General features: G+C 42.3%; 4 protein-coding genes across 7 annotated transcripts in view; 3 read left to right on the forward strand and 1 right to left on the reverse strand.

The window, feature by feature from the left end:
* Window positions 1–12,258, forward strand: part of LOC108036488 (semaphorin-2A) — a 59,713-nt gene extending 47,455 nt beyond the window's left edge. For 3 of the 4 annotated variants that reach the window (XM_017112679.3, XM_050888309.1, XM_050888310.1), the window contains 9 exons: window positions 2,979–3,116; window positions 3,526–3,658; window positions 4,137–4,493; window positions 5,635–5,863; window positions 6,763–7,266; window positions 7,999–8,151; window positions 8,839–8,947; window positions 9,121–9,214; window positions 10,166–12,258. In XM_017112679.3, coding sequence (XP_016968168.1) covers window positions 2,979–3,116; window positions 3,526–3,658; window positions 4,137–4,493; window positions 5,635–5,863; window positions 6,763–7,266; window positions 7,999–8,151; window positions 8,839–8,947; window positions 9,121–9,207 — 1,710 coding nt within the window. In that variant the 3' untranslated portion in view covers window positions 9,208–9,214; window positions 10,166–12,258. Of the gene's footprint in view, window positions 1–2,978; window positions 3,117–3,525; window positions 3,659–4,136; window positions 4,494–5,634; window positions 5,864–6,762; window positions 7,267–7,998; window positions 8,152–8,838; window positions 8,948–9,120; window positions 9,215–9,897; window positions 10,030–10,165 lie in introns of all 4 variants that reach the window. The other variant, XR_001768842.3, reaches the window with a different exon arrangement.
* A 679-nt stretch (window positions 12,259–12,937) lies between these two features.
* On the forward strand, window positions 12,938–14,062 carry LOC108036662 (uncharacterized). The gene is made up of 2 exons (XM_017112944.3): window positions 12,938–13,621; window positions 13,906–14,062. Exons 1-2 carry the CDS (start codon window positions 13,028–13,030, stop codon window positions 14,011–14,013), a joined length of 702 nt encoding a protein of 233 aa, XP_016968433.1. The 5' UTR covers window positions 12,938–13,027; the 3' UTR covers window positions 14,014–14,062.
* Window positions 14,063–14,334: 272 nt separating this feature from the next.
* Window positions 14,335–16,658, reverse strand: LOC108036661 (NADP-dependent malic enzyme). Its single transcript, XM_017112943.2, has one exon. It carries the CDS (start codon window positions 16,561–16,563, stop codon window positions 14,686–14,688), a length of 1,878 nt encoding a protein of 625 aa, XP_016968432.1. The 5' UTR covers window positions 16,564–16,658; the 3' UTR covers window positions 14,335–14,685.
* Window positions 16,659–24,973: 8,315 nt separating this feature from the next.
* Window positions 24,974–27,259, forward strand: LOC108036249 (uncharacterized). The gene is made up of 3 exons (XM_017112258.3): window positions 24,974–25,504; window positions 25,767–25,981; window positions 26,542–27,259. Exons 1-3 carry the CDS (start codon window positions 24,997–24,999, stop codon window positions 26,647–26,649), a joined length of 831 nt encoding a protein of 276 aa, XP_016967747.1. The 5' UTR covers window positions 24,974–24,996; the 3' UTR covers window positions 26,650–27,259.
* The last annotated feature ends 705 nt before the right edge of the window (window positions 27,260–27,964 follow it).

The raw sequence follows: 27,964 nt of genomic DNA on the forward strand, positions 1-27,964 counted from the left end.
ATTCGAACGCACAGTCCTGAGGATAAAGCTCAATGGCATAGATGCGCCAGAGAGCTTCACGTTGCCATGGCTGAATTGAAAAATGCGCAATTCGAACATATGCTGACCAATATGGACTATTCTAATGATTCCATTTTTAATATGTGGTCCTTTACCAAAAAAGTAAAAAGAATGCCACAGAAAGTTACGCCTCTGAAGAACAGCAATGGTAACTGGTGTCGCTCCTTAGAAGAGCAAGTACAAACATTTGCGGAACACCTTGGCGACAGATTCACTGCGTTTAATTTCGCATCCGAGGAGGATATCAACAGAATAAACGAAATACTACAGCGCCCTTTCCAGATGTCACCTCCAATAAGACATATCCGTCTGGAAGAAGTCTCAAACATGATACGTACCCTCAAAAGTCGAAAGGCGCCAGGTCATGACCTAATAAGCAACGCAGTACTTAAAATCCTTCCCAAGAGAGCACTATTACTTATCACATTGATATTCAATGCGATACTTAGAGTGCAATACTTTCCCAAAAAATGGAAGAGTGCTAGAATCAGTATGATTCTAAAGCCAGGGAAACCGGAACAGGATCCATGCTCCTACCGGCCTATCAGCCTCCTGCCCTCTTTATCGAAGGTAATGGAAAGGCTGATAGCTTCCCGACTTATAATACACCTAGAAGACAATGATACTATCCCAATGCACCAATTCGGATTCAGAGCCGGCCACAGTACGATTGAGCAATTGCACCGTGTAGTCAATCACATCCTGAAGGCCTACGACAATAAAGAATACTGCAACGGCATCTTTCTTGACATACAACAGGCATTTGATAGAGTTTGGATCCCGGGACTACTAGCCAAAGTCAAAACAGCGCTGCCAGCCAACCTGTTTGAGCTCATCAGATCGTTTCTCACAAACAGAGATTTTTGCGTCCAGTCCAGAGACGCAATCTCTGCAAATGTTGCCATTACAGCTGGCGTTCCCCAAGGAAGCGTCTTAGGACCGCTACTGTACTCCATCTTTACAGCAGACATCCCCAAGCCAAGCTATGAAGAAATGACCTACGACAACAGCAAAATGCTGCTGGCCAGCTTCGCTGACGACGTCTGCTTTCTCAGCTCCTCGAACAGTGAGACCGAGTCTTCACAAACGCTGCAAACCTACCTCAACGAATTCGAGAAATGGGCCACGGCGAACAATATCAAAATCAACGAAAGCAAATGCGTAAACGTTTGCTTTACGTTACGCCGAAAAACAACTCCGGTGGTCCACATTAATAATGTGGACATAGAGCAAGCGACTAAGGCGAAATACCTAGGCCTCACACTGGACAAACGCCTAACCTTCCGAGAACATATTGCCAGAGTCGTCAAAATGTGCAACCTAAAGCGGAACCAATTATTCTGGATGCTAAACAAGAAAAGCAAACTATCTCTAAGATGCAAGCGGCACATTTATCAACAAATCATCGCACCAACTTGGAGATATGGAATCCAAATTTGGGGAGTGGCGGCTGCGTCCCACCGAAAACGTTTCCAAACCGTCCAGAACAAAACATTAAGACAAATCACTGGCTGTGAGTGGTTCGTTAGCGGCCAAACGCTTCACAATGACCTAAACCTGAGTCTTGTTGAAGACCAAATATCGTTCTTCTCAAGCAGGTACAACGACCGTCTAACTGCCCACCGTAATCGTCTAGCCCGGAGATTACAGGGGGCTATCCCAATTCGCAGGCTCAAAAGAAGACATTTTGGGCTGCTCCTAAGAGACTAATATGAATATATTATTTACTTGAAACTAGTCGTAATTTGATCTACTCCTATATACCAAGTTGAAAACTAATTATAATTTATAATTAAGAGATTATTTACTTAAGAAAACATTTAGGTTAAAGGCTTTAATTAGATCTGTTCCTGGATTATATTAAATAAAGATGTTAATTAAAAAAAAAAAAAATTTACATTTTAAGTGTCTAAAAGTATGCAATTACTTAAGGATAACATTTTTCAGAATTCTGTGGGCTAAAAATATATTGTTGCTTACTTTTAGACACCTAAAAAAAGAGATTTGAGGTGAGAATACATTATGATTTCTGTGGTACCCCCCTTACATACGTTAAGAACTTTTTAAAAATCACTGAAGTTCTTAAATTTAACCACTGAATGGCATTTGTGGAAACTTAAGTTTCATAAAATCAATTTATTTTTTTTTTTTTTTTTTTTTTTTTTTTTTTTAATTAACATCTTTATTTAATATAATCCAGGAACAGATCTAATTAAAGCCTTTAACCTAAATGTTTTCTTAAGTAAATAATCTCTTCATTATAAATTATAATTAGTTTTCAACTTGGTATATAGGAGTAGATCAAATTACGACTAGTTTCAAGTAAATAATATATTCATATTAGTCTCTTAGGAGCAGCCCAAAATGTCTTCTTTTGAGCCTGCGAATTGGGATAGCCCCCTGTAATCTCCGGGCTAGACGATTACGGTGGGCAGTTAGACGGTCGTTGTACCTGCTTGAGAAGAACGATATTTGGTCTTCAACAAGACTCAGGTTTAGGTCATTGTGAAGCGTTTGGCCGCTAACGAACCACTCACAGCCAGTGATTTGTCTTAATGTTTTGTTCTGGACGGTTTGGAAACGTTTTCGGTGGGACGCAGCCGCCACTCCCCAAATTTGGATTCCATATCTCCAAGTTGGTGCGAAAATCAATTTAAAATCATATTTACAAGTTCATCAAACCGTGTATATAGTATCATCAATATGTACAGACTTCTACCAAATTTTACTCGTAAATTGAGAACCCTTTTTCGCGATGTAGGGCGACTTCATCAAAGTGCCTAATTGTGAATGTCAGACAAGTTTTTGAAGTTCATTTCAGCCCAGCGGGCGGCCAAATTAAAGTCAACTAATGCGCTTTCACCCTGCTCTCTCTCTCTTTAACCCACCCACACCCGAAAATGCCTCAACCACCCCAGGCAAACTTAACACATTTACCCAGATCCCAGTACGTGCCCGGCGTTGGCCTGGGCATTGGCAAGTGTCCCTACGATCCTGCTGACAACTCAACCGCCGTCTATGTGGAGAACGGAAATCCCTTCGGCCTGCCCGCCCTGGTAAGTTCGACCCGGAAAGCGGAAGTGGAATAAAAGTAAGGATAAAGGAAGGCACAAATAAAAAGAAAAATGTCAATTGTAATAAAATTACGAAAGTAAAGCGGGGCCAAAAAAGCAGAGGGAAATTGCCAAAGTTGTGTTTGGGACGGGCCAAGAAAATTTTAAAGACGGCCAAAACAGAGAAAGGCGGCAATAAAACAGCTAAAATTAAATTAGAGCAAAAAGGCATCTTCACACACACACCCGCAGAGGAAAAGAGGGGGCACGTGCGTACACTTTATGCGTAATTGTGTGCGTGCGTGCCCTGGCTTACTGGGCGTATGCGTGATGTTCGAGCCTTATCAACAGTTGCCCTTGCTAACCAAGTATGTCTGTGTTTTTCTCCACCGATTCGTCAACATAAATGCAGTACGCCGGCACGAATGCAGAGTTCACCAAGGCGGATTCCGTCATATTCCGCTCGGACCTGTACAACCTGACAAATGGACGGAAGGAGGCCAACTTCAAGAGAACCGTGAAATACGACTCCAAGCTGTTGGACAGTAAGTTGAGGCTTTAAATAACACTAAGTAAAATCGATAAGCATATGCAAAGAGATCCTTAATAATTGATATTTTAATTCCCGAAACGTTTTGGTTGTATTTGGATTGGTAAAAAAAAGAATTAATAAAAACTGATTTATATTTTATAAACTATAATTTATTAAAAAAAAAAAACCAATCATTTTCAGATATTCGGGGGAGGCATACAAAATCACTAGATTTTTGAAATCAGCCTAAAATACCATTATAGGTGTCCAAAAGTATGCAGGCAATAAATTCCTTCAATTTTGAGTAATTCTGTTGCATACTTTTAGACACCAAAAATTAAATATGCATATGATTTCAAAGACAGGGATGTGTGATCCGGCACCGAATATGTTATGCGTTATTCAATCACTATCCATAAATATTTTTCAGTTCAGTCTGCTTATATCCCGGAGGACCCATTTAAAAATATCTATTTTCTTCACCTTTTCAGAACCCAACTTTGTGGGCTCCTTTGAGATTGGAGAATTTGTGTATTTCTTCTTCCGCGAACATGCCGTGGAGTACATAAATTGTGGAAAGGCTGTCTACTCCAGGGTGGCTCGCGTTTGCAAAAACGACAGGGGTGGCAAGTACATGATCAGCCAGAACTGGGCGACCTATCTGAAGGCCCGGATGAACTGCAGCATCTCCAGCGAGTTCCCGTTCTACTTCAACGAGATACAATCGGTCTACAAGATGCCGAAGGACGATACCAAGTTCTATGCCACGTTCACGACGAATACGAATGGTCTGATTGGATCGGCAGTCTGCAGCTACGACATCCGGGACATCAACGCGGCCTTCGACGGTGAGTGTTCACTGTGGACGCGAGTGGGGATGCTCGTGTGATTTATTGCACTGTCCATAATTCTTCCGGGGGATTCCTTTTCTCCGACGACTGCGGATGGAATTACGCGCACAGGTGGAGGCCCAGCCCCTGGAATTTGAGCGTTAAATGGTGCGCATATTGAATTGATGGTGGCCTCACCACCGCCGCCGTACTCTTTTATTGAAACAGTCTCACATTCAAGTTGAATTTCTTTAACTTTGCTTGCGCCCTCGGGTCCAAGTAATGAGTACAGCCAACACTTTTTTAACCCAACTTGGCCCGGAAAGTTCATTAACACCATAAAGTTGGGGTCTGCCCGCGAGTGTGGAGCGGTGCCAAGACTGACGGGCAGACAATCGGGCAGACAGATCCGCACAGACACTGCCACCGGGCAAAGTGGTGCAAAAAATCTGGCATACACTTAAAATTCATTACGAAAAGTTTGCGGGCATGTTGCACAGACAGCAATGAGTGCGATAAAAAAATGTGGAAAGCCACAGCAATTAATTATGGCCACAAACGATTATGCTGCCGCACTCGAAGGCCAGAATGTGATTCTTAAATTGTATTTCATACTTGCCACGTAATAATGTTCATGAGGGGTAGAGAAAGTAATACATGTGCGAAGAGACCAAACCACACTGGGAAATTTAATGAAAATATGTCAATTAAAAGTGGTATTAAAGTGACATTGTCGGGGGGGGTTTGAAATCACTCTTTAACGCAATTTAAGGTGCAAAAATGTATGCACTTCATAAAGGCTACCCGTCTTTCTGGATGAGTTCTCAGTTAATAATATATTGTTGCATACTTGTAAGCCGAGAGGTTTCTAGGAACTTACTTTTATTTTATTTTTTATAAGATAAAAAGTCAGATTTTTACGATAAAGTGATTAAAAGGTCCTTAATATACAATTTCTTTTTTTACAAAGTGTCCCTCGCATGAACATTAAAGCAGGGACTCTTAAATTGTATTCTTTATTTACGCAGTGCGAGTGCCACAAATCTTTCGCGCCGTACTGACACACATAAATTAAGTGCAGCATTCTCCGGCACTCAACTCAACTCAACTCCGTACTGATGCTCCCTCTATATCTATATGTATCTCCATCCATCTACAGGCAAATTCAAGGAGCAGGCCACCTCGAACAGCGCCTGGCTGCCCGTGCTGAACTCCAAAGTGCCGGAGCCACGTCCGGGCACTTGCCACAACGACACCGCCACGCTGCCGGACTCCGTGTTGAATTTCATTCGCAAACATCCGCTAATGGACAAGGCGGTCGATCATGAATTTGGCAATCCGGTCTTCTTCAAGCGGGACGTCATACTCACCAAGCTGGTGGTGGACAAGTAAGTGAGAACTGTATTCATTAGCGCCGCCAGCCAGTTGCCAGTTGCCAGTGGTCCGTTGGTCTGGCAAGGAGCCAGTCACATGGGAGTTTCCCTGTTGACATTTGTCGGGGCAAATGTACTCGTGCACTGAAAAAATTTAGAGAAATTATTTTTATTGAAAATATAATTTTAATTGGCGCTCTTGACAAATTTACTGGGACTTGACAGTTTCTAAAAGTATACTATACAAAATGTAGCGTTGCATAGTTTTAGTGTTGTAAAAACTCTAGTACTAACTGCCCACCGTAATCGTCTAGCCCGGAGATTACAGGGGGCTATCCCAATTCGCAGGCTCAAAAGAAGACATTTTGGGCTGCTCCTAAGAGACTAATATGAATATATTATTTACTTGAAACTAGTCGTAATTTGATCTGCTCCTATATACCAAGTTGAAAACTAATTATAATTTATAATTAAGAGATTATTTACTTAAGAAAACATTTAGGTTAAAGGCTTTAATTAGATCTGTTCCTGGATTATATTAAATAAAGATGTTAATTAAAAAAAAAAAAAAAAAAAAAAAAAAAAACTCTAGTAAATTGTTGCATACTTTTTGGTATGCCTAAAAATAGTTTGAAATATCTTCAAAGACATAAAAGCCAGTTTTTTTAGTCAATTAAAGACTACACATTCTGATCTAAAAAACTTGTATTCTTTATTTGACGTATTCGGTTCCCCATTGTTTTTTTTAAGTGCACAGACTCCTGGGCTGGCTCTGTGCTGTCAGTTGTTCTGGCAGCGAAAAATGTTTTGTCTTGGCCGGAACTTGTGAACAAAGTGCCGCAGGATGTGTTTTCAGTTAAGCGCTCGCCACTGACGCTGGTTTTGTTGCCTTCTTTGCCTCGTTTCTCCCGCAGGATACGGATCGACAAGCTGAACCAGGAGTTCCTGGTGTACTTTGTGGCCACGACGTCGGGTCACATCTACAAGATAGTGCAGTTTATGCACTACGGCCAAAGGCACTCCAACCTGGTGGATGTGTTCGAGGCCTCGCCGCACAACGAACCTATCCGGGAGTTGACCCTCAGCCAGAAGACGGGATCCCTGTACCTGGCCACCGATCACCAGGTGAAGCAGATCGACATTGCCATGTGTGCCCGGCGCTACGACAGCTGTTTCCGCTGTGTGGCGGATCCCTATTGCGGCTGGGATGAGGACGTCAAGGCCTGCCGACCCTATCAACTGGGCCTCCTGCAGGATGTGGCCAACGAGACGTCCGGTATCTGCGACACGAGTGTCCTGCGGAAGAGGGTAACCTCCTCGTACGGCCAAACGCTGCACCTCTCCTGCTTTGTCAAAATGCCGGAAGTGCTGAGAAAGAAGCAGACGCGTTGGTACCACCACTCCACCGAAAAAGGACGGTGAGTAGAGTCCTTGAATGTGGTCAAAAAATAAGAATTTGGGTTTTATTATTGGCAATTTTCTATAAAGTGATTTCCCGAATCCTCTGCTCTTTAGAAAGATTAATTGCCAGAAAGCTATCAAATTTAAATTAAATTTTCTATGTGGTACCCCCGATTCTTCAGCTCAAAATTAATTGTTAATTAATTTATTGTTAATTAATTGTTAATGTGTTGGCACTTTCAAATCCAAGACAGCTTCATGATATGGTAAACCAAACCCATCAGTTCTAACCAACTTCAGGAAAGTTTCTAACAAATAACTTTAAAACCGAAAGAGCATGGTATATTGAGTTTTCGAGGGAAACACCACGCCGTTAATGTCTATCCGAAACGCAGATCTCTGGGAAAATTGAAAGCGAATAATGGTGAGATGGGTAAGCGAAACGCCGCTTCATCTCACTTAGCCGTGCCAATGCTGCGGTAAATTGACACTTTAAAATGCGCTCGAAGACTGCTTTTTGGCGTTTACACTGCTGCCGGTGCCCAAGTAATGGAAAAACTTTCAACTTTCCAACGGAGTAGACTCCCTGTGCTTGTGTGTGTCTCGCGCACACAGTTTATATTGATTTTTATTGTGCGTTTCCAATGCGAATAGAAAATGGAAAATTCCCTGCGCTATCGCAGCAGCCATCTGAAAAGCCATCTCTCTACATCTGTCCCTATCTCTCGTCTCCCATCTCTGTCTGGCAGCTACGAGGTGCGCTACACGCCCACCAAATACATCGAGACCAACGAGGGCGGGCTGGTCCTGCTGGCGGTGAACGAGGGCGACGGCGGGCGGTACGACAGCTACTTGGATGGCACCCTGCTCTGCAGCTACGGCGTCACCGTGGACGCCCACAGGTGAGTCAGCTCGAAAATAACCAGTGGTGTCTACAAGGGATGGCCCAAAAAGGTTCTAAACGAAGGGCGCCATCAGTTAAATATAGATGAAGAAAAATAAAATGTATTATTAGAAGCTTGGCTGAATTCGGCCCGGTTTCTCAATGTCAAGTTAATTTCACTGGGAGTTAAGTTGCTGTTTCAAAAATATTACTCTATAAAAATTTTAAGAAACGAATTATAGACTCTGTAAATGATTTAAAAACAATTTGCCTTTTCAAACAATTTGGCCTTTCTCTGACAGTTAACAAACTTAAACCTTAACATGACATTGAGAAAGCGGCAGTAAAATAACGTCTGGTTAAAATTTTTAAAAATACAGTTAAGTAAAGTATTAAAGGAAAGCGGGTTTTACAATTGTGTTAAGCATTAAAAATAATTTGAATTGTCTCGATTACCTTTAATTTAATTGTTAAACTTAAAGGAGGCTTTGTTTTAGAAATAGATAATACGCCAAGTTTGCTGCATTACCATACCAATTCAATTTCTTAAAATTTAAAAGCCTTACATTAGTTGATTACTCATTGCCCCGCCATTAGATTGTGAAAATATCCGAGTGGGCAGCACTGTCTGCACTTGAAATCCAACCCCCCCAGGCTAATTTCCGCTAAAATTTCAAAAACTTATTGTTCACTTTTCCCCATTCAGATGCTCGCCGCCCTCGCAGAAGCAGGACTACCAGAAAATCTACTCGCACTGGTGCAACGAGTTCGAGAAATACAAATCGGCCATGAAGCAATGGCAGGCCAAACAGGAGGTGTGTACCCATGGGAATTATATTTTCGGCTCGGGCGCCAGCTGCCGTTAATTGTTTTAATTAATTTTTGGGCGTCAGGTGCGGGGGTGCTTTTTGAGTTTTAATTATTTTGTAATTCGCTGCCAGAGATCTAAGTGCCTTCCCCCGCCTCTTTCGTTTTCGCCTCTTATTAGCAATGCGGCCTCAAGGACAAAACAGGACCAATCAGCAGCAACGGCAAGCACGTGAACGATGTGTTCAGCAACGATGCTCTGGTCTGACCCAGAAGTGAGTATCCTTGAGTCACTGAAAATAGGACAACCCATTCTATCTTCAGTCCCTGCATTATCAGAGCACTGTGAAAAAACTCGTTCTACCATCAAGAACTTATTTTTTTAAATCAGAATGTAAAGCGGAGATATCACAAAGTATAAAAGGGTCATACAATTTATGGTGCATACTTTTCTTCACCTTAAAAAATAGATTTTAAATCATCAAACATTTTTTCTTACCTGAACCAAATATATATTTAAATGTAAATGTATTTTCAACACAACAATCAATAATTTGTTCATTCGAATTGAAGGACTAGTTAAGATTATAAAAAGAGATAACAAGTTCAAAAAATTTTGCTGTATACTTTTCAGAAGCTTTCAAACAAATTTTTTAAATCATTAAAAATATCTTTGGTATCCTCAAAATTAAAAATAAATCTTTATTGATAATGGAACATACAGTAAGAAGTTTGAGAATCCAAATAATATTTTTGAGATTTCAGTCCTTGATTTTAGAACTGGTTTTTTCGCAGTACACCACACCATCATCACCATGTGTCCCACAGCATAACCAGTATTTGTACATTAGTACTACTAGACCCTGACGAAATCTAACCAAAAATGTCCTTTGTCCATCCCTGCCCCCCTTTCGGCTGCCGCTGACGCCCCTGAAAAATTGTTGTTGCCGCTGCCCAGAGTACTTGTACAGCTTTGAGTTCTTGTCGTCGTCGACGGAGGGCGTGGCCACCGCCCACCGCAAATTGTACATTTTCGTGTTCGTGCTTACCATATTTGCTCGCTTCTAAAGTTTCTAGTTAAAATGTAAATGTAAGTTGAGTGCCCATGTAAGACAACCCACAGTAACCCCCCGTATTTCCCTCTGTACCCACAATTTGTGCCCACTCAATCTCACTTTCTATATCTAAACATATATTTGCTCTATTTGGGCTTATTCTGTTTGCAGGCGCAGAAAAGCAGTAAGCACCCGAGGAAAGGGCGGAGAGGAACTATGAAAATGTGACAAGGGCCGAGCTGGGGAAAAACAAAATGAGAAAAGAAGGAAAATGGAAAAACCACTACAAAGACTGAAATTTTTAAGCTTTTAAAATCGACAATATTTCCAATAATTTCGATGCGTTTTTTGGTCATACTTTCGTTTTGTTTTGAGATGTTGTCAGCGTCAAACTGAATAATTTTCGACATTAACTAAATGATATACAAAGAAGGAGTAAACGAGAAAAGTTACTAGCAAAAGGATCCTGCCATAAGTCAAATGGAAATTACGGTTTTACACTCACACAAAGACACTTACAGAAGACACTATTTCTATTTCGAGCTAAGGTTAAGGTAATCTAACAGTACAGATACAGATACAGAGACAGCTACAGATACAGATACAGATGGAACTGCAACCACCTAAGTGAGAATCTGACCTAAAGTATTAGAGTATTAACCAGGCTCATGAGGCGCAACGATTTGATTTTGATTTCGACTTGGTTCAGTTTCCGGCAACTCGTCGCTTGGCCATTTCGGGTTTGGGGTTGGGAAGATCTTAAACGAATTTGTATATTACTTAGCCATATTTGTTCGACTAAACCTAGCGTAAGGTATATACATATATACACGAATAGCAGCCCCTGTTTAGGTCATAGACAAGTACGGAACCAACTTATTACGATAGCCAAAACCGGAAACGGAAGTACTGTTTCGGAGAACACAAACGACGCACAGCATAGCGGCTATATGGTCCATATGGCCTAGGGCGAACATGTACATAGGAGAGCTTTAGACGATAAGTATTAACCAGCATTGATTTTGACCTACTCGGCTACGATTTTAATTTGACGTTCTGTATTCGGCATTAACTCGCTCTTGTATAGATTGTGCGTTGGCCTAATGTTTACGATAAGCAATACATAGTTATATATGCATATGCGTACTTATAAATAAAGATAGACACATGAAGTTACTGCATTGAGACCAACATGCTCATGATTACTTACCCCGTAAATAGCGTAGGTAAGTCGGTGTGGCAAGTAAATACGTTTTTAGTAATATTGCAGATACTCATTGACACGAAAAGAAAACAAAACACTCGAACACACGACTCGTTGCATTTAGTAAACATATTTATATCCGCGAAAACTGCCATAATATAGCAAAAATCAAGGAAAACCCAAACGCTTCACTCAACCCAAAACCAAAATAGGTTTGTTCGCCGGAAAACAAAAGTAAACAAAGGGATAATGGAAAGAAAATCTTGAACATTACCCTCACCCACACACTCTCTAAATATTTTTCTAAAGATTTTCTCTGCTAAAATTTTTAATGTTTTCATCTTAGGACTTAACCCAAACAAAAAAATATATAAGAAAGCAAACATTTTAGCATTGCATACTGGCATTGCCATTGTAAATGAACTAAACCAAAACCACAAGAGGAAAACTATTTAATAACAGATATTTAAAAGCTACTAATGCTCTGAGCTTCTAACTTTAATGGATGACATGTTTTTGCGTTGCCTTTAGTAGAGTTTTTTGTTTGGACATTTATTGTAAATAATTTAAAGATTATGTGAAATGTTTTGTATGACAATCACATGATGTTGAGTAAAAAGTAAAACAAAAGCATAGAGAAGAGGAAATTAAACGGAAACTCGGAAAAAACACCCAGAAAATATGAAAAAAATTGCGAACGAGGCAATTTGAGATGAAAATTAATATTAATTGAGTACTTAACGAACCATTCACTGTAAAAATATTAATACAAAGTAAACAAATAATCGCGGTAAATATATATATACATAAATAGATAAACGACTTTTACAAAGTATTCATACAATAAAAGAAGATTTGCGCTTAACCATCATTCGAGTATATACCCAATTCAAGGTTCCATTCGAAGCATTTCAAACGCAGATTGATTCACGGGCTATCGAAATATTTCCGGAAAACAACAAAATCAGAATAACAGAAACAAATTAAGAAAACAAATTAGGTGTAAACACATAAAGTAAAATGCAGTAAATAAATGTGATAAGATTCTTTAATAAGCAAATCGAAGGTGGTTGTGGTCTTTTATTTGGGGAGGCGACTGTAAATGGGGAACAAAGGAAACTGTTCCTATTTGCGCTCGAATTCGACTTCGAATGCTCGTGGAACTCAGCCTTTATTTATTTTAAATGAGCAATGTTTCGGAGAGCGGAAACTTGCCGAAACAGAGCGATAAGAAGAGAGTCTTGGGAGGGAATAATGCCATTGATCATCGAATTTCGAATACTCTTTTCGAAATAAAAATACTGGTAAGTAGGGGTGATGAGGTCAAATTGTAGAGTGATAATTATTAATATTTTAATGGCCATTTAGAAACAATATTTTCAATATAAGTACAAATTGGATATTTTGAAAAGATATACAAAGATAAAGTCAACATCAAATATTTTGTTGTAATATTATTATCTTATGATAGTGATAATATTAGGTTATTATTCTATCTTATTATAGTAATAATAACATTTTCCCTTCATTATTTTAATATGTATTAATGTATATTTTTCTAGCCTGTTACTTCACCGAACAGATACATTTTAGATTTAAGGTACAAAGAAAGTGCTTTAGGGATTTGTAGTATGTACCCTCAGTTACAAACATTTCATAAAAACCAAGAAGCCCATTTTTAAAAGAGTAAAAGCAGTACCAAAACACAATTTTTAATCTTATACGAGAAAATTTGAGTAGGTAGTAAAACACAAACCGTTGAGCGAGTAGCATTGATTACCAGAAAAAAGAAGTTATAAACCTAGAATTCAAGGTGAAAAGCTGCCAAAATGTCAGCCTTACGACTGGCTCTACAGTTCATTCTCCTTAGTCTTGTGCTAGTTTCGGGAAAGTTTCGCTATTACAGGAAGTACAGATACTCCCCGGAGCTGATAAGCGAGTTGAAAGACTTTGAAAAGCTGATCCCCAGTGTCACCATCGACGAATTGGTGGCCGAGCACATGATCACAGACTCGGGTTTTCGCAAAGCCGCCAAGTTTTTGCGCAGCTCCGATTTCAAGAGGTTACAACAACGCACTGAGTCTCTGCCAGAAGTTGTGGATCTGATTATTTTTGTGCACCTGAACGATACTGTCCAGGGAAAAAGGCAAAAGTACTGGCAGCACCATGACAATTACAATAGATTACCAAGGTCTGTGGGCAACGTTCCCAGAGAGGAGATTGTTTTGGTGCTACTTGAACCCATCTCAGAGACCAAGAATCTGGGTTCTTTCACCAGCTTTGTGCAGGAGCTACTCACTCATCTGCCCCGAGATCGATTTGTGGCCTTGATCAATGAAAAACGCCAGAAAAGTCCCTTATTTGCGAAATTCTACCAGGCATTGAAAAGTGCTGAGTTTAAGACGAAGGCTGAGGCAGCTTGGGTAAGATATATTTGTATATGATAAGAGGTATAAGACATTATGGTAACAATGCATAAAGGTATTTTTTTGTGATATTTTGAGATATGGGGATGCCTTTAATTGTGATCAACGTAACGAGAAACCCTAAAATATTTCTTAAAGTCATTCCGAAGCTACCTTTAATAATTGTTTTTAAAGGGGTATATTAAGTTTAAAAACAATTTTTCTAAGGGAGAATAAGCTAGATGCATTTCCTCTGAAGCCCTCTTATATCTTTTATATTGAAGCACCTCCCTTAATTTCAGAAAACCTCAAATGTACAGAGCGTGGTCCGGGAGCTCTCAGGCCACTCCATCGATGCGCAGGAACTGAAAACGATTGGCTACGAAGTCCTCTCCTGGGGCCCTACGTAGTGTGAGAAATGCCAAATAAAATCGGAATTCAAGTTCCTGCATAAAAATATATGTGGCTAATGAAAATTCCAGCTGGGCTCTCCGTTCAGGCCAAAAGACCAACGCCATCCGATAAACGATAGCCGGAAAATGCAGTGAAAAACCTAAGCAAATAACTCAATGTGACAAACGGACACAATGCCGGGTTGCATTTCATTTTCCGTATTGATAAATGGAATGGAATATCATGCTTTCGCTCAGACGCACACCTGTCAAAGCCAGACTCGTGCAATTTAATTTGTCTGACTTTTTGTTGTGGCCATGTTTCCTACCATTTCATGGTGGTTGTTTCAATTATTTTATTGTCGCACGGCGATAGTTTCGAATGCAGTCAGGGGGGAATTCAGCAACCGGCCGGAGGACCACCCACATGCACATACACACATACACACATACACACAGTGTAGCCCCACACAGCATGAGTTGACACATGAAAATTGCATGCAATTAATTGCCCGCCGGCGTACTTGGGCTCCGACTTGGGTTCGAATCGAAATCAATATGCAGACTGGGGCAAACAACTGTTATTAGACATGATATGCCATGCAATTTGGCCCCCAGTTAGCGGTGCCCCCAAGTCCCTGACCCTCCGGTTAGGGTCATGTAATAACAGCCCCGCCGTAAGTACAGGTCCTAGATGTTGAGCGTGTAGTACTTGCGGGATTCGGTGGTGGCGATGGTGCGGTTCTGCATGCAGTAAACGTCGACGATGTTCATGCGGTACTCCGGGTTGTACATGGAGGCCTTGATGTACTCCATGGGGTTCTCCGGCTGCGGCCACAGGGTGGCCAGGCCGCGGCGAAAGGCGTAGGTGAAAATCGCCTCGGCCATTTGCAGGCTGATGCACTGGATCTTCCGCATCGGCGGATAGACGTTCCGCCTCTCCAGATCGCAGGGCCAGACCAGGCTGGCCAATCTCTCGGCGGCCACGCAGAAGGCTTCGTCTGGTATGGTGGTAAAGCCGGCCAACATCACGCCACAACTCAGTCCGGCCACCAAGTAGGCACTGGTGCAATGACCCGGCTGGTACCACTTGTTGGCGTACTTCAAGGGAGGCAGCTTGGAGCCCGAGATGAAGATGCAGCGTCCCTTGGTGTAGGAAAAGGCATCCTCCGCGGAACACTCGGCCTGTTCCCGGGGTCTGGACAGGGCAAATATCACCGGTTGATCAGAGCTCTTCTCCATGGCCCTCAGCACATCGGGGGTGAAGCTGTTCGGCTGCGAGGAGCCACCCACCAGGACATTGGGCCTCAGCTCCCGAATGGCCTCCAACAGGCTGGCAATTGGCTCTCTGGGATTGGCGAACTCCAGCAGCTCCTCGGGAATGTCCTTCCTGCCCAGCACCACCAAGCCATTGGCATCGAAGAACCACACTTTCTCCCTGGCTTTCATTTCGATGATACCCTCTCTCCTCAGCAGGGCCATGCACAGTCGAGCCATGCCAATATTTATGGCATCGCCTCCGTAGAACAGGAAGACATTGGCCGAGAAAAATGCCCTTTTCAGGCGGTTGCAAACTATGACTCCGGCCAGAGCCACTGCAGCCAGGCACTGGAAGTCCACGTCCACGATGCACTGGCGGGCGCGGTACAACTCCAGTTGCTTCTTGGCCTTCTGGGCCTCGAAGTCCTTGCAGAGGATCAGGGCATGGGAGCCGTACTGCTGCAGCACGGCCAGGGTGAACTCCTCGAAGAACTTGTCGTACAGCTTTTCCGAGGTACGATGTTCCTTGAGGCCAGTGTAGGCGGGGTCCTGCAACAGCTGCTCATTATTGGTGCCCACATCCAGCATCACGGCCAAACAGTGATCCGGATGAATGCCGCCGAAGACCACGCTGTTGTGGATATTGGAGAAGAGGACGGGCATCTCATCCACACCCAGGTCACCTAGACTGAGCACCGAGGCCCCATTGCTCACCAGCAGGCAGCGAACCAACCTGTAAGGCCAGTTGGCCAGGATCTGGGGAATGTGACCCAGATCCTTGATGCAGATGAACAGGCCCTGGCCCACCGAGTGCAGCATCCTGTGGATCTTGAGGACCTCCATGGAACCGGAGGCATCGGTCAGGGGAACATAGCGTTCCGGATTGGACAGCAGGAGGTAGTAGAACAAGCGCCTATTCCTGCGCGACAAGTAGGTCAGGTAGACATACCTCTGCAGTTGGGTGGTAAACGTGGCTATGGTCTTCGCGCAGGCCATCACCTGCTCATCAATGGTGCGCACCGCCACCGGGAGTAGTCCGTGGATGGACAGCACCCGCCTTTCGTTCAGTGTAAAGGCCAGTCCCTTGTTGTAGTTGGTGTTGTTCAGCATCCACAGACCGTTTAGCTTGGAGGCCGACAGCCGGGTGTCCGTCTTCCAGAAGGTGTTTAGGTGGCGAGGCAGGTAGTCGATCTTGTGGGACCTCTCGAAGTCGCTCACGCACTTCAGCTGGAGGGCCTGCGCCTCCTTTTTATGCTCCGACTTCTCCTTGCTCGTCCTGGGCGACTTAAGCAACGCGTCCTTGGGCATGGTGCCTTTTTCGGGGATGTTTCTGGATGTTTTGGGATCTGTAAGGTATAACAATGTGGGATATTACTGTCCGAACAAGGTCTGAACCAATACTGGGGCAGATAGGACCGCCTGCTTGTTCGTTTCGCACTCATTTGCATGCACTGAGAGAAGTGGTACTTACATTACCTAGAATGTCACGTTTTGGGATCCCCAACTTGTTTTACCTACCAAGCCCATATACTCTTTGTTAAAAGAAGATGGAAGAAGATGGTAAGATGATGATGGTCATAACTATGACAATATTAGCTTAATAATTTTTTTTAACTTTTTTTTGTAACAATAAATATTTTTTAAATATTTCATAACTATTAAGTTAAATCCGTCTATGCTTACAGTTATATTCATATTCGGGTTCTGAAATATAGTTAGTTTAGATTAAATAGATTAAGGAAAATAGAATGATCGATAGCACTATCGATACTATCGACGATTATATAATAATCAAAACATCAATGGCTTGGCTATCGATATTATCGCTAAGCTACATTTCTCATTCAAATTGATAGCCAAAAGTACCGATGGAGCCCTCTATAGATGTTTTTCCAACCCTAGTTCAAATTACGAAAACTCTAAATTCAGAAAGAGAATATCTGCAGCAAAGAACGTAAATTATGAATTATAAAAATTAAAAAAATGCCATTCAGAACAGTTGCAATCCACAAATGTTCGTTCGTAATGGAGTTTAATTTATTAATTTTTCCCGCTGTGCAGTAACCCAAAACGTAGACCAAATTTGAGACCGCATTCAGCATCGCCACTCCGCGCGCTCCACCACATCCCCACTTACATCCACATCCAAATTCACATCCACATCCGCAGCCACATCCACATCCACATCCATCCGTCCCACCGGGCATTATGCAAATTGTGTTGCGCACTTTGCGGCGACCTCAAACTCGGAGTGACATCCTAAAATGTCGCCACTTCCGCTTCGGATCTAGACCCCCACCCCATGCGCACCCCCCGCCGAACAAGTTTGTCAGAATTTTGATGCAAAATATCAACAATGTCGGGGTTAGGGGTCGCAGTTCTCCGAACATCAAAGTCTTGGCCGCACCTTTTATGCTAAATACGCGCGACAGACAACACAGGAGCAGCCAGTGCCATTTGTGGCCATCTCAAGTGCACTTGGCCGGCGGAATCTTAAGTGGAATGGTAATACTTTTTGGCCCCCAACCGAAGGGATCTCAGGCGGACCGTGGCTGAGCATTAAAAAACAAAGGGAACCGAATGGCCCGGCCATAAGCGGCTTAATTTCCTCGGAAAATGTCCGGGAACCGGGTTGCTGCGCTCCCCTCTCAACCAGCACATTCCGATAAGACTAACTGGGGGATACAAAAATTTAAATACAGCAAAAATTCCATAACTAATTGGAAGTGGAAGGGCACAAAACACACTAGAGCAACAGGAACTAGAGACCGGAGACCTTCTGAAATCCAATTATCTACCGAGATGCACAAAACTCTGTGGGAACGCCGGGTGGTGTCGAAGGATATGTGCTTGGAGGCTGGGCCACTGGATGGTCGGGGGAATATGCATCACAGGTTCATAATGAAATCAATTTTCAATCAATCGTTCGCATAGCAAAGTGGCAAAGTAGCAAGGCAGCAGGAGCAGTGTTTTTCTCAGCCATCCTGAGGGGGAGACTTTGCTGCTGTTTTGTTTCGGTTTATTTGGATCCTTGTTCGGGGCTCCCTGCTCCCAGCTCCTTGGACATTTGCACTTTTTTCGCATTTGCACTTTGCTCCTCTGTCAGCCGCTTTTTTACCTTTTGCTTTTCGGCCACGGATGTGCTACAAATTGAATTTCTGCCGCGGGACACATTAAGCGATCGCCCGCCTACGGCCTTTGGCATTTGAACATAAAAATTTATGCGAGTCGACGGGGGTGATGGTGGATCGAAGTGGGAATGAAAATGGGCGGCGAAATGGGCATGGGGACTGCAGGTGCCCTGCACAAAGAATGTTTATGCGTCGTTTATACGGAACAATTTGAATATTTTATGGACAAAATTCGATTTCGGGGCTCCCTCTCGTCCAGTACGTGCAGCAAAAAAGTTTTGCATATGGAAATTGATTTCCTTTGACCACACATACTCGATAGTCTGCTATAAATACTTGTGCGTCCCTGTCGATGTCCAGTTTTTGGTCATTCACACGCACGCTTAGGCAATGCCAAAAACTCTGGTCAATTCGATGCCTGACAGTTGTCAGGCTGAAGTAGGAAAAAAACAGGAAAAACTGAAATTTAGCAAATATACGCCGGGGGCAAACAGAAAAGAACAAAAGTAATTTGCACCTCTACGAAAAAGTTTTGAAACCTGGCAATTTATATGCACCACGTGACGCTTTTTTAGGACCCGCCAGACTCAGCTACTACACAGGGAAAAATAGATAAACTGTGAAGTAATATAAAACTAAAAAAGAGATGGTCACTGACTAAGAAAATTAAAATGAAATGTTAGATATCTCATCTCTTTAATTCGCAATTAAGCGCTAAAATATTATTTATAGAAAAGCAAAGGTTGCCAATTAGTATTCGACGTATTTAATCCATCTTTAAATTTTTTATCATTTTTTATGGCATAATAATATTTTTCCTTTTTTGAGTACATAAAACTATTTTTAATTTGGAAAAAAAAAATAATTTGTTTTTAAAGAATAAAGAATTAAACATAATTGAAGGGTTTCTTTTTTTGACTGCATAATAATCTTATTAATTTAATTTATTTTTATATTTTTAACCAATTTATTTTTAATTTGCTTGTATCTTTAACTATCGAATTCTTCCTTTGATATAAACTCCACAAAACTTTAACTGAAATTTTAAATATTTAGTTACCTTTTATGGATATTATTTAATTAAAAAATTGTTAATTACTTTCTCTCCCTGTAGGCAGACGCAAATAAACGATACCCTCCATCTTATTATCAAACCGGGCGAAATTGGTAAAATTTTTACTTTGCAAACTTCAGCTGGCCACAAATCAAATCGAATAAACTCCATATGGATTTGGTCGCATTTGCAGCTTAAATATGCGCAAAACTAATACAGGCGGTTGGCCGCCATAAAAAAGTGGCCGGCCCTTGGGGAAATTGTTGCAGTTTATCAAATGTTTTCGCATCGCATGTCGTGGCCACTGCGTTTTGGCATTTTTATTGAAATTCCCCATTTCGCCATTCGGCGCTCTGGGCATTTAATGAAAGTGTCGCACTATTTCACAATTTCGGGCATTAACTATTTGGATAATTTATGGGCCTCGACGGGCTAGCTGGCGAGTGCAATGGAGTGTGGGAGGTGGCCTTTGAAGGGGAAATTGGAGTGCTCCTAGCTCCTGGCAGCTCAAATAAATGTCACATGACTGTCGGTGTGGCTGCTGTTTGCCTTCCGCCCCGAGGCTTGCACAAAACTGCTCAAAGTGAAAAGTCTTAAATAAAAAATGTATAAGCTTAATAAAAGCGATGCAGTGAGTGTTGGGAATTTCTGTCGATTCCTGCTATAAAAGCACATACACAAATGTGTATACATATGCGATACAGAGCACACACGACAAACTTTCAAATCGGGAGCTACGTGCGTCAAAGCCAAAAAGCCCCAACTTTATATCGCGCTGTTTGCCCGCTTTTCCCGCTCCACCATCGCATTTTACCCCTGCTTTTACTTTGGCAACTTCAAAAGACTTTTAGCTTATTTTTTAAGTCTTCTTTTTTGCCCCCACTGCTGCCCCCTACAGCTAGCTGCCTTCAGCTCTTGCTATTTCATTTAATTTAATTTCATTTTATATTTCTTTTGACCAAGTTTCTGGCGCTTCTGCTGGTGTCGTTGCCTATTTAACTGGAATTTAGTGTTTATTTGGTTTATGCCGAAAGTGCAGAGTCCCGAAAGCCGCCGACCAGCATAAATATCAGGAGCAGCGCTGAATTATGTAATTAACTTGTTGCACGCTTTGGCAAAAACTATTCGCAATCTGGGCAAAACTAATCGCATGTATCCGGCAAATAATTCCGCCGCAAACGGAGCCGTATTAGTGGCGAATTAAAGGACCCATAAACACGAAATCAGCGCATGCCGAGCGCAGCCGAGGAGCCAAGTCCGCATAAAAATTGTTAACGGAAGCGAAAATTAATTAAGCCACAGGCCAAGGGCAAAGCACGCACTGCCACGCGATGGGTGGCAAAAGCGAGGGGGCGGCGGAAAAGCTAGTTGCCGAAAAGTGGGCGGGGCAAGTCGGTCATCTGAGGAGAGGCTGCTGCTGCCGCCGCCGCTGCAATGCCTCGGAAAATATTGAACGCCTGGCCCGAAGACCGTAACGCGCTTTTAGACGTGCTCAAATATTTGCCAAACGTGTCAAAAGCGACGGAACACTCTGCTCTTCAATCTGAAGGATGGGTTGGGGCATCCCCCAGAATGACCCCTCCCCCGCCCCCGCCAACGCGCCACGAAAATGCCAAAAACCCCAATTGATTGAAGGTTGCGCAGGCAGATGTCGGTCGACAGCGATGACCTGTGTGTAAGGACATAATTTCTGTTTTTGTTACGCTCCGCTGACATCCTGTGCGGGGGTCAGGCGCGGGAAATCAGAGCCAAGCCCGAAAAACTGATTGACATCTGACGGGGACAAGTCGGCGTGGATAAAGTATCCATCGATTGATCTGTCCATCTATGAATAACCCATATCGCATCGAAATGTCGCAGTGAGGGGCAGGCATCACATAAATAGGTAGGCATTAAATATGTTGGCTTGGCTGAATCCTCAAAATATTATTTTCCATTTATAGAAAGCCGTTTGCTATACACACATATCAACTTGTTATATCTTCCTTATGTTAAGGAAAAATATGATTTTTATGAAGTGACCCTCTCCTTAGTAAAGTGTCACAGAGAGTATATAAATAGGTTTGCCTTTAAAATAAAATATAATTATCCTTTTACAGAAAACAGCATGAGGAAAAATTATATTTCATGGATTTGAAAATATAATTTGCATGGAAACCAATTGCAAAAATTTGTCAAAATGTAAATTTTTTATAATAGTTCTTAAAAATATTGAAACCAATTTTCATATTACCATATTTATTAGATCAAGCTAAAAGAAAAGCATAAAAATCCATAAAATATTGTTTTTATTTAGAGACTTAATTTGGAAGTAATAGAGAATTATAATAATAATGAAGGTAAGGTTGGTTTTGCTGAATTTTTAAAAAATCATTTTTCCTATATGGAAAGCTATAAGTTAAGTAATATGTTGCCATATGATCCCGTTCAACAACAATATAAACAACTAGCTACATGGAGGTCTTACATAAATAGATAAATCTAACTCAATCAACTTTATAAGAGTACTATGTTGGTTGCCTAAATAAATTGCAGTTAATCATTTTCAAGCTTGTGTATCTTTTTCCTTTTGGTAGTTTACCGATCTGCTGACACTTCGATTTTGGAGCCATGTTCCCAATTAAACAACAGCTCTTTCTACGTGCTGCTAAAGTGCAAACCGAACTGGCAGAGGGAAAACATTAAGTGTGAAACAGATTACAAGCTCGGGAAGAAGGGACGGGCTGCCCGGGAGCCAGCTGGGGAATCTGGCAAGAAGTTTTGGGGACAGGCCGCCTGGCAAGGAGAAGGAATCGGGCCTAGACAAGTTAATTTATGGCAGTCAGTGAACCATCCCAGATACTACGGGCAACGTCTGCTGATGCCACAACTCAAAGTGCTCCCTGCAGCCCCCCAGTCTCGGCGCCTTCCTCCATGCAATCCCTGCAATCGGATTTACTACCCCTCCGGAACTCGCCCTTTTTCCTCGGATTGTACCCCCCTTTTTTTTGTTTTTCTCCGCTGCGGCTGTTTGTGCGAAAACTTTTGCTAATTTGCGGTAATGTTAATGCTGAACTTTGCACAAAATTAGTCAAGTTCTTGGCGCGGCTCGACTTGGCGCTGCGGATTAAGCGCCATGTTACGCCAAAAGTGTTAAGTTGGAAATAAATGTTGACACTTGCGGTAAAGCGGCGCTCTTATGCCGCAACATAAACAAAAGGCGCCTGGCCAAGGAAATCACTTTAAAACACATGGCGTCGAGGGGGGCAGCCAGGCAGCATGAAATTAACTGTCCTCCGCGTTCTCGTCCTCGTCCTCGTCCTGCCAGGATGCACTGCGTCCTCTGATCCCCCCGCTCCTCCTCCCCAGCCCGGACTCAGGTGCGTGTGTACCGCTGACTTTGCCGGACTGCAGTTAATTAAGTCGCCGCCAAGTTGGGCCGACGGCACCTTTATGGCAGCTGAGGTATGCCAGCAGCTCACTGAAGAATTCTGCCGGGGCCAAATTAATTTATAAGTTCGGCCCGCCCGGCACACTTGCGGGAGCCGGGCAAGGGGTGTGAACATGTGCACTGACAAAAAATAAGAATACGTACTTTAACATAAATATTAAATTTAATATTTCAAACTAAATGTATAAGTTCAGTAAACAGATAAAAAAGGATGATACAATTTTTAAATATTTAAATTATTCTACCAAATCTTTGATTATATGTTAGTCACATGTATGTACTTTAGGTATTTTTAATACAAAAAAAAATTGTTTAAGTTATATTTCCCAAAGTAAGATACTGTTAAGTAACATACAGTGCTATAAATTAAAATAAAATAAATTAATAAACATTCTGCATGCTTTCATCAGTGTATCGTTTAAGTATCCAGAACCATTGTGATAAGAGCCTTACTTCAAGCGATTGGATATCTTAATTGTATACATTTTTTTTAAAGTTGAGAAAATGGATTAAAAAACTTAAAAATCTCTTAAATTGTGAGGAAAATTGAAAAGCTTAAAACCAATAAGATTAAATATATTAAAAGGTACTTTCTTAGCAATAATAGTTTGTTTGTTAAAAAAATCATTGAGCTCAGTACTAATTTTCTAATAATAAAGCCCCTGTGGATCTCGACCCTTAATATTTTATACAGCACTAATTAAACTGAATTGAAAAATCCAATTAGTGGTAATTTCTCCGAGTGCTGGATAACTGGCCGGGCCAATTGTTTACGGTTGCAGCCAAACCGACACCGGCAAACTTTGAGCCCTCGAAACTTTGCGCTCCGAATTCATAAAGTGTCATACGTTACGGGGAGGCCAGGAGCGACAGCCCCCCAGCCCGGAGTATAGGCCAAGTTTTAATCAAGTTGGGGGCTTAGCGAAATAATTTATGTAAAAAATTGCGGTGCAACTAAAGTTCGGTCGGCTGACGTTGACGGCGATACAATTATTATTGGTTTGTAGGCAGAACAGAACAATGTTCTGTGGGCCTGTAATAAATCAAGCCAAGTGAATAAATCATATCTGCGAACACACAGCGGCGGGAATGTGGAGAGTGTCACAGTTGACACATGCGAAAGTGAGCGGCAAACGGCGACTGCGACGGCGACGGCGACATGAAATAATGACATGAAAATTGACAATTTTATTCCTACTTAACTTGCTGAATGAGCAAATGAATACATCACTCAGTGGGTGTGAGTGTGAGTGCGAGTGCGAGTGCGGGTGTGGGATGGGTACATATGCATGTACATATTTTATGCACAGTTTGACAAGCGAGCGAGCTGGAAACGAGACCTGAATGGGCGTCTGAGCGATTGACTGAATGACTGAGTGAATGAGTGACTGGCTGGGTGACTGAGTGACACACACAGTGACTAACCGGGTGACATTCCCGCCAGCTGTCAAAGTGTGAACATCACACTCAGGCGCCCGCTGAGTGGGGTGTTTTGGGTGCGCTTTTCTTTGATTTCCATCGGCGGAAATGCAGTTGGCCAACGCCGCCCACAGGAAGCCCGCCCACTTTGGATAATTTACGAGGTTGAAAACGAGCCGTGTTTTATGGCCTAATCGAAGCCACCGATGATAGCCATAAATCTATATTTATTCACTGCAGATGTAAGATACACTCAAAAGAAAATTTACCCAACTACAGCTTAAGGCTAAGTGGATGGTTACTTTTACTTTTTTATAATATCACTCGGTATTTATATTTATTTTTAATCTTCCTTTGAATCCTACGATTCTTACAAATTGTTATAATTCACCCCTATACATCATGTTTTAAAAATAATAAGTATTATTAAATTTGTAATCTAATAAACATTAAACTTTAGCCTTCCAAATATTATAATCTATTCTCAGAGTGTTGTGACCTCTCCTAGCTGCACCTCGGTCATGAAATCCCCTCCATAAACTGGGGTTTTTGTTGAATGCTGCTGATTAAATTAAATAATCGCTGGGACAAAACGATTGTCGGAGTCTCGAATGGTCTCCAAAGTCTCCACAGAGCGGCGGGCAAAAAGTAGCCTGGGAAGTGGCGGCCAGAAGTTCAGAATCGGTGCAGAAGATCACATCGCCGGAATGAATCGCGGTCACCTGGTACTCTTAGTGGTCTGTGCGGCTGGGTTTTCCCTTTCAATGGGTTTCCCACAGAAAGAACTGATAGCGCCGGACAGTGACGAATCGGATGTGAGTGGCATTGGCTTCGTGACCCTGGACGGAACCGCCAGCGACGAGAGTGACGAAAGTGACCAGGGCAACGCCTCCGACGATTTGATATTCCTGAGTCGCAAGAAGCCCACTCCCTCCAATAGCTCCGTCGATCTGAGCGCCTTTGTGGCCCTGATTCCCCTGCAGGAAGTGCAGTCCATAGCCGCGCAGTATTATCACCACGATGCCGAGTTCCAAAGGGCCTATGCCTTCCTCGCCAGCAGCGATTTTGCGGACATCAAGCGCAAGATCCTTCAGCTGCCGGAGGTCGAGGAGTTCACCAACTACCTGGGTGCCCACGGCTTGGATGTGATCAAGGTTATGCACGCGGTGGCGGCGGTGTTCAAGCACTCCGTTCTGGGATCGGCAGACGTCAAAGGTGCGTATACGTTATGTTTTGGGCAATTCCAAGGCATTAAAGCCTACTTAAAGGGGTTTTCAGAGATTTTGATTTATTGTTTTTAATATTCACGGCAACTGAATATTATTTTCTTTTGATTAAACTAAATTAATATTAATATTACTATACGTTTACTATACATTTAAACCATTACTTATGTCCCATTTATCAAGGTTTCGTATTCATTTCAAATTAGGTTATTATATATTTAAGTCTTTTTTAAATGTCCTCTATTTTTTAGAAGCACCTAAGGCCCCAACCACCGAGGATGGCAGCTCGGCCGCCGGCGAGGCGCAGAGTGGCCTGCACGGAATGGTGGAGAGGGTCCTGGAGATCCTGCCGCAGGACCAACTGTATGCCCTATTTTTCGACGAGTTCGAGAGCAACAAACAGTTCGCCGCTTTTGTGGACAGCATTAGCAGTCCCAAGTTTGCCAAAATTTTGAGCGGCCTGCAGGTGAGTCGGAAACCCGGAATCCCCATGTGGTAATTGTATTTCAGTTGGGGACACGCTTTGTTTGCTCGGGCCCCATCTCCTTTCTATGTATACATGTTCTGGGGGAAAATTGTTTAAAGGAATTCCATTTGAAACGGCCGTCCTCGACTGCCAGGTTCCATAATAATTTCCCACAGGGACGTGAGAAAAATTTCCGATTGCTTTATTGAGTTTTGGCCAGAATGGAAGGTGCAGGTTAAAAGTGGGCAACTTTTATATGCGATTCCGTATACAAATCAACTTCCGTTGATGCCTCAGAATTTTCAAGTGCCACTGCCTTTTCTTTTTATGTTTTTCTGCCGCCTTTCCCACTGCCTTTTTCCTTTCGCCTCGCTTCTAATTGGCAATTGAGCTGGGCTACGTGAGGCACATATTTATGAAATCAAATCGCCAGCCAGCAGGCAATTTATATTTATTTTCCCCGGTCCCGAGCCCATATATATTTATCAGCCATTCGATGCAGAGTGTTTCTGATAATTGATTTCGCCGCACTGATTCACGTTTCATCTTCTGCGTTTCAGAACTCATTGCCGCTGCGAAATTTCCTATTTGTCCTGCACAACAACAGCATCTACGTGGAGCGGATTGTGGAGTCTGTTAAATCGTATTTATCCATCTCCAGCTTTTAATTTGCTTAAGTCTCGGGGATTTTTCAAGGCTCGCTGGTGGGTTCGATGTGGCAGGAAAACTGGCAGCAATGAGGGACAGTAACTAGCCTTACATATTTATCAATATTAAATTAAATGCCATCAAAATTAGGGCCAATTTCACAATGTCATGTTAAAGCTCTGGTTTATTATATAACAAGAAGTTAAAGTGAACGATGAGTCAAAAAATTTTGTTGCATCTGCCGTCAGTGATAACTTATTATGCAGTTCATTGGTAAAATCAGTCAGAAAAAACTTAACTCAGTGTTGAAAGTTAACAATACATTGAGAAATCGGATTTGAAATTATTCTTCAAATACAGTTCCTTCTAATGTTATATTTTACAACCTTTTGTATCTTTTAATTACTCAACTTCATTTCATTATCAATTTAGATTTATAATTGCAAGTCAAAAGAAACTTTTGGAAGTTGTTCTAAAAATGTGTCCTATCTATAGCCCCAACTGCTATATTTATAATGTGGTAACTTTCCCTAACTGCGTGTGCTGTTTAACCGCCACTTTTTGCCTATCACGAGCATATGAAAATGGGCCCCCATTTAGTGTGTAATAAACGGAAATCCTTTAAAGACATTCGCTTGTCGTGGTGGCGGGAAATCGATGGGAACTGGAATTATTTAGCAGGAGGCGCCTCCGGGGAATTGACAACGGCAAAAGAAACTTGGGCATATTAATAACATTGCAGGCACCCCCGAAAAAGCCGAAAAAAGAGGGTTAAATGACGTCAAAAGTTTATCTGCGAAAAAAGTTGCCACGGCTGTTGGCCCTGATTTATGCCGTCGAATGCCAGGAGACGCCTTCCACGACGCAACGCAACAGTTGCAACTCTCTTAATGTCGGCGTTTATTTGAATAAACTCCAACTTTGATTTCACAGGCAGCGAGCACGGCACAGGCAAAAAGTTGCAAACTTTTTCGGTTAACTGATTTCCACACAGACCCACACCTGCAGCTTCCTCGCTGGGTGGGAAAAACAAAAAAAATTTTCGTTCTCGCGCCCCCCAGGAGACTCATAATTTAGCGGGAGTATATCAATAAATTACGCATGCAGCAGCAGGTGGAGAGTCCCAACGGTTGGGGTTGCTGCCGCAGATAAAAGTATTGAAAAAGTATCCAATTAACTGCGTAGCTATGATGCAACTTTGACCGTTCCACTCCTGCCCAGCCGGTGGTGGCTTCTGCCTCGGAATCGACATCGTCTCATCTCACCTCGGGTCGTCTAGGTTAAGTCACCCTCGACATAAGGTGAGCGTCAGCCGTCAAGCGGCAGACGGCAGGC

This window comes from Drosophila biarmipes, chromosome 2R (genome assembly GCF_025231255.1).
Source record: "Drosophila biarmipes strain raj3 chromosome 2R, RU_DBia_V1.1, whole genome shotgun sequence".
Taxonomy (NCBI): Eukaryota; Metazoa; Arthropoda; class Insecta; order Diptera; family Drosophilidae; genus Drosophila; species Drosophila biarmipes.

Coding starts and splice junctions, on each gene's coding strand:
- LOC108036662 (XM_017112944.3), top strand. CDS start 13,028: ATGTCAGCCTTACGACTGGCTCTACAGTTCATTCTCCTTAGTCTTGTG. Junction 13,622..13,905: donor CGAAGGCTGAGGCAGCTTGG/GTAAGATATATT, acceptor CCTTAATTTCAG/AAAACCTCAAATGTACAGAG.
- LOC108036661 (XM_017112943.2), bottom strand. CDS start 16,563: ATGCCCAAGGACGCGTTGCTTAAGTCGCCCAGGACGAGCAAGGAGAAG.
- LOC108036249 (XM_017112258.3), top strand. CDS start 24,997: ATGAATCGCGGTCACCTGGTACTCTTAGTGGTCTGTGCGGCTGGGTTT. Junction 25,505..25,766: donor GGGATCGGCAGACGTCAAAG/GTGCGTATACGT, acceptor TCTATTTTTTAG/AAGCACCTAAGGCCCCAACC. Junction 25,982..26,541: donor AAATTTTGAGCGGCCTGCAG/GTGAGTCGGAAA, acceptor TCTGCGTTTCAG/AACTCATTGCCGCTGCGAAA.